The sequence below is a fragment of the Manis javanica genome, chromosome 8 (assembly GCF_040802235.1).
Source record: "Manis javanica isolate MJ-LG chromosome 8, MJ_LKY, whole genome shotgun sequence".
Classification (NCBI taxonomy): domain Eukaryota; kingdom Metazoa; phylum Chordata; class Mammalia; order Pholidota; family Manidae; genus Manis; species Manis javanica.
The window spans coordinates 26,635,779-26,642,067 of NC_133163.1; the positions used below are offsets into that span (position 1 = coordinate 26,635,779).

General features: G+C 40.1%; 1 protein-coding gene across 1 annotated transcript; it reads left to right on the forward strand.

The window, feature by feature from the left end:
- Positions 1 to 1,619: 1,619 nt before the first annotated feature.
- On the forward strand, positions 1,620 to 4,889 carry ACYP1 (acylphosphatase 1). The gene is made up of 3 exons (XM_017663861.3): positions 1,620 to 1,751; positions 2,147 to 2,244; positions 4,473 to 4,889. Exons 2-3 carry the CDS (start codon positions 2,155 to 2,157, stop codon positions 4,686 to 4,688), a joined length of 306 nt encoding a protein of 101 aa, XP_017519350.1. The 5' UTR covers positions 1,620 to 1,751; positions 2,147 to 2,154; the 3' UTR covers positions 4,689 to 4,889.
- Positions 4,890 to 6,289: the final 1,400 nt, after the last annotated feature.

The window sequence follows — 6,289 nt, forward strand, 5'->3', positions numbered from 1 at the left end:
GGGTTCTAATGTGCAGCCAGGGTTGAGAAATCCTGGTTTAGACATACCTGACTACTTGCACTTTCTTACATCAGTGGTGCTATGTTACCCCAAGCTCCACATACTGGAGGTGGTAGAGCATAGCATTTATGGGAGTGGGTTCTGCATTCAGCATGCCTGCCTGGAACAAAATCCTAGCTCCACCACTTACTGGTTGTGACTATGTAATGTTGGATATTATGCTGTTTCCTCCAAGAATGCTTTCCCAATCTTCACAGTCAGAATGAATCTCTCAATATTTTCTGTCCTTATGATAGCATAGGTCTGGCTCACAATAAGGATGAGCTCCAATGGGTGTTCATAGAACTGAATTAGCATGTTGTGCACTGTAGTGTCATTGTTTGCATGCATATTTGTCCCTTCCATGAAACAAATCTTTGAGGACAAAGATTATATATTATTCACCTTTGTATTTTCTACAGTGTCCAATATAGACACTCAATAGGTTTTTAACTCTATAGAGAAACTAGTTTTTAAAAATAAATTTTAGAGAAAGAAGTATCAGCTATGTACTCTGTTTAGCATTATATTCAAATATTGCCAAGCATAACATCCAATCCAGCTTCCCACCTCACCCCATCCCAGCACCAGCCCTAAAGTTATATGATCCCTCACTTTGTCGCGGGGAATTAGTGGAATGATGAATCTCCATTGCAAATCCATCTCACCTTGCCAAGCCAGCCACCCTGCAATATTCCCATTTGGAGTCTTATGTTATAAGGGGATATAATGTATACAAGCAATCCAGGGAGGAACAGTAAACACCACAGTTTTCCTTCATAGACATTCTTAATCATACAAGTAGCTGAATTGAAATGCCTGCAAGGAACCCTACTTTTAATAATTGTCACCCACAACTCCCCTTCACGATTCCCTTTTCCAAAATGAAATTCATGCAGTTTGGTCTTTGGCTTAGACTGATAATTCAACTGTGATTCTGGAGCTGTGGGTTATTTTTTTTTTTTCTGCTTATGATTGATGGGTGGATGGATTGAGGTAACCGTTATTTGGAGTCTTCTTAATAAGGTAAACTCTGGTGGGAAGCTCTAGAAGCACAGAAGGAGAAATAACCTCCACGCGGACCTCCTATACATTTATCTACCCTCCTACCAATCTCAGACTTAAGACATGACCCAAAATTTGAGCAGAACTGAAAGAAAACATCAGGGCAGAAAGGTTGTATGTTCCTATTCAATTTATTTTTCTTATGTTTAATGTTTATCGTCTGTCTCCCAACTTCAGAATTTAAGCTCATTCAGGCCAAGGATCCTTTTTATTCACGAATTATGTCAACTATCTAGAATTGTGCCTGTCACACAGAAGGCTCCCAGAATGACTGGATTTATCTAAAGTGCTTCTTTGTCTATGTCTTTCTCCCCACGAGAAAGTGAGAAAAGGGGTGCGGCTAGTGACCGAGGTGGGGTGGGGGCGAGGGCTCTGCCTGTAGCATCCAAGCCGAGACAGCGGACAGATACCCAAACTGAGGCTTGCTGAAATTCGCAGACTACCACGTCCCGAAATCCCACCCTCTGGGCGGGCTCGGGGCCCAGCGTGCCATTCCTGATTAGTTGACGGAGCTGATGGGCACAAGAGACAGCGAAAGAGGAGCCGCGTTCTAAGCTTCCTTTCACGACGGTTACGCTGAGGGCGGGGGATCGTTGGCGTGGTGGTCGCGGTTGTAGTCCCGGTTGTCTGAGAGGAGGCCAAGGAGGGTGAGCCTGGGAGGGTCCCTGAAGCATGCCCATCGATTCCATTATCCTTGAAATGTTAATAGACGGGGATTCTGGCGGCCGCATTGGAAGATGAAGGGACGGACAGGGAGCTGGACCGGGGATAGGTTTGGGAGGTAATTGGATAAACAGGGAATTGCCACAAAAGAGGCGTCTTGTGGGCAGTTGCGATTCAAAGCAGGTGTCTTCCTGTTAATTCACATGCCTGCGCTTACATGTATTTGCTTATGAACTCTCAAGTTCGGGGACCTTGAGGTCATGGAGAGGACGCAGTGGTTAAGGATGGGGAAGTGTGGGTGTACCCCTTTCAGCATCAGGATTAGAGGTCCTGGAAAAGGATGAGTCCTTTACTTTTCTGCTTTCCTGGTCTCTGATAGGTGTGAACATGAGCATGGCAGAAGGGGACACCCTGATATCAGTGGATTATGAAATTTTTGGGAAGGTGCAAGGGGTGTTTTTCCGCAAGTACACTCAGGTATGTGGCCTACTGGCTTTGGGGACATACCTAGATTGTGTGCATGAGAACAGGAGACATGTACCTGACAAACATGCGTTAGGAGATGCGGGCTGTTTGGTAGCTGCATGGTCAAGAGGTGGTTTGTAGAGAGATGAGTGTGAAAATACTTTGCAATGGGTTAAACACATCATAAAAGGCAGATTCATCCGCTGTTGCTATTGGTCTTTTCTAACAGTGGAACCTGAGTACCTAGACACCTTAATGAGCTTTCCTCTGCTGAGGGGGAATAGATAGCTTTCCCATTTCTCCGCATGTGGCATCATCAATCCTGGTCACAGTTCTTGTAGGAAAGCTTATGTTGATCCAGGGGATGGCATTTGAATGAACTCATCACATTTGTGTAATTTATATAATTGCTTCCTCTGTAGCTGCTGCATTTTCTAAAGACCTGTTTCACTTCTTCAGTGTTACCCCATTTAATTCGTATTTTCATAACTCCTGCTCTAATCTTTATTCCTTCTTTCTGCTTGTTTTGGGTTTGGTTTGCTGTTCTTTTTCTAGTTTCCTAAGGTGGAAGTCTAGGTCATCGATCTGAAAGAACTTTCCTGCTAGATTGAGAAGAGAGTATGTGATTATATTCCTTAAAATGTTCCTAGAATATGGTTATGAAGGAGAGTTAGATTTTTGGAATTTTCTTAGGGAAAAATACTGTATACTTCTGTAGCTAGATATTCAAAACTGAACATGAGTCACCAACATTATCATTTAAAAAATAAGAACAGAATTGAGTGCACAAATATAAACCATAGGAAATTCTCATTTTCAACACCAAAGTTGGGAATGTTTTGTTCACTCTCAGGAGTCCAGAGAAATCACATGACAATTTAAAGATTTATTTGACTCTTAAAACCTCCTCCCCAAAACTCAACACAATCATCTTACAGCTTGTTATCATATAAGGTAACTGAGAACTAGGAGTAGCCAACTCCTGTATAATTTGAAGCAGAAGAGTGTAATTGTTACACCAAGTCACTTGAACGTGGAGTCTTCCTCAAAATCCATTCTCTGTGTCCATTTTTTATGCCATAGTCTTTGGCTCTTAATGCATACTGTATTTGCAATTTTTCTTTATAATTTCCTCTAGATACCTTAAACTTATTTTATTTCAGTCTCTTTTGTTCATCACGCAAACATGTCTGTGCTTTTAATGTAACTGATTTGCTGGATACTTCAGTTCTTCATCAAACATGGTTTTGCTATACATAACATTTTCTTTGGCCAACTGCAGCAAATTCCCACATTTATGAGCACTACTCTGGCAATTGGACATGTAATCAATGTTAGCTCCCATATTCTTTTGTAATCCAACCCCTTCTATTTAGATACATTTAACAATAACTTTTATAATATCCTTACTTGGAAATTTTACAAAAATAAAATTACCTCTAAAAATTGCTAATTTTCGGTCATCCCATAGTTTAATGACTTAAAGGAAAGAACATTGGAAAGATTAAGAAAAGAGCAGTTACAACAATTAGGTGATCTTCATAAACTTACTCAGTTTTAAAGGCATTGTGATTACTAGACAGAAGAGAAGAAAAGCAAGTGAAAACTGAAGAGTTATGTAGTCTCATGAAACTTTGATGTTGAGAAACTGATCACCAGCTGCTGTTTCCTTTTCCAGGAGGAAGAAATGGGCTTTCGAGGCAACTTAAAGACCTTGCACTAGACAAATTGCCCAGGAAATAATGATCTTCAAAGATATAATAGACATTTATTCATCTGGATTTGTTTAGGTGTGGTCCTGGTTAAAGATAAAAAGAAGGATCAGATAACTTCATGCTTTTTCTATTTAATATACCCAATAGATTCTTGATTAGGAAAAGGGAAAATGAGCAAGATACAGCCCAGTATCCTAACAACAGTCAGTCTTAGGGAATCATTTTCAACGCATCTGATTTGGTTGTATGTACTTGGTACTTAACCAAATTGACTACATAGTGAAAAATTCTAGTGTTTGGGTTTTATAGAGTAGAAGAAGAAAGTGGACTCAAGTAGCCAACACTTCATCTTAAGATCAGCCGTGAAATCCTCCTTGCTGTAGTTCCATTTTGGCTGTTCTGGACAATATCAAATTAGTTTCAGTGGCTTGATTCTAGGCCAAGATTCTGGCAACAGATTGTAGTCTCATTTTGTTTTGTTCAGTCTCACTGGCTTTTTTTTTCTCTCTTGTCTCTTTCCCTTAGGCTGAGGGTAAAAAGCTGGGATTGGTAGGCTGGGTCCAGAACACTGACCAGGGCACAGTGCAAGGACAATTACAAGGTCCCATCTCCAAAGTGCGTCATATGCAGGAATGGCTTGAGACAAGAGGAAGTCCCAATTCACGCATCGACAGAGCAAACTTCAAAAATGAGAAAGTCATCTTAAAGTTGGATTATTCAGATTTCCAAATTGTGAAATAATGATATGAATTTAAATTTTCCAAGATAAACTCAATGGTTTTGTTCTTTTATTGTTAATTGGGATAAAACTATTTTGTGTTTACTATTAGGATTTGTCAAGTTATTTTAGGAGCAGATATTTGAATGTTACTGTATATTATGTGTGTATAGGAGGATTATATCATACACAATTCTAGTCAATAAAAACACTTTAGAACCTTCTGCATAGGCTACTTACCGTTTGTGAACTTGACTTGGGGGCAAAAAAAGAGGTATTTACTCAATAAACATCTGTGGGAGGAGAATTTTGAGGCAATTTAAAGAGGTATGAAAGAAAAAGTTAGCAGTTACTTTGAATCATTTCTTTAACTGGTTTCCATGAAGTTTTCAAGAACTGGACACCTAATAAGAACAAATACCCCAAGTTCAGTTTGTTAGCTGTTTAAATGATGTTAGTTTCCTGGAGTTTCTTTCATTCCTTTCCTCTAAATTCTTATGTTGAAGTTCTAAATGCCTCAGAATGTGACTATTTGGAAGCAGGGCCTTTAAAGAGGTAATTACATTAAAATTAGGTTGTTAGCACACTAATCGAGTGTGCCTTATTGTCTGTAAGAGATGTGTGTGTGCACACAGATAAGAACATATGAAGACAGGGAGAGAGGAGAGACATCCACAAGCCAAAGAGAGAGGCCTCAGGAGCAGTCAACCATTTTGACATGATTGATCTCAGACTTCTAGGCTCCAGAGCTGTGACAGAATCAATTTCTGTTTTTTAAGCCACCCAGTATTAAATTATGTTCTTATGGCAGCCCTAGCAAACTAATATAAGCAATAATCAGGATGTTGCTTCCTTAGCCCTTCAAGTTTCCTGATTTGTTTTGGTCAGCCTTTAAACAAGTATATATCGAATGTTTACTGTGTTTAGCAAATTTGTCATAAATTCCTAAAGGTTTCAATGAAAACGAGACAGCAAAAACTGAGGATCAGTGAACAATTTCCCCAAAACACCTATTCTCATAGTGTTCTTAGAGGTTCCACTCTCAGTGAGAAAAGAAGCTAGTGGCAGTGTGAATGTATTTTTAAAAGTCGATGGAGGGAGCCTTGGTGTCCTCATCTGTAAATACATAGAGCCGAGCCAGATTGTTTCTCAAGTGTTTTCCAGCTCCAAAATGCTGCACTTCTATAAACTGGAAAGCCCTGGATTTATTCATTCATTGAGTGCCTAATGCAGACCAGGTATTCTTTTTGGTCACGAGGATACAGCGGTTAAGAAAATAGACAAAATCTCTACCTTCAAATACTTCTGAGAGCAGACAATAGGTAAATAAAATACATGTATATTGAGTTGTGTAGTAGTACGTGCAAAGGAGAAAGGAGAAACAGAGGAAAAAGTTATATTTGCTAGAAACAGCTTTCACACCATGCTAAATGGGGACAAGGATTGAGAATTCGGGGTACAAGTGTGAAGAGACGCGCGAACACAAGCGGTCCCCACTAAGCAGCAACTGGTGCGCATGCCTATTGGGAGGTTACAGACGAAAGTGCGTTCTTGTTGGTGGGGGGTAACACCTAGTGCGCATGCCCCGTTACGCACGAAAGTCCGTTCTTGGGTGGGGGTGGGG

Coding starts and splice junctions, on each gene's coding strand:
- ACYP1 (XM_017663861.3), top strand. CDS start 2,155: ATGAGCATGGCAGAAGGGGACACCCTGATATCAGTGGATTATGAAATT. Junction 2,245..4,472: donor TTTTCCGCAAGTACACTCAG/GTATGTGGCCTA, acceptor TCTTTCCCTTAG/GCTGAGGGTAAAAAGCTGGG.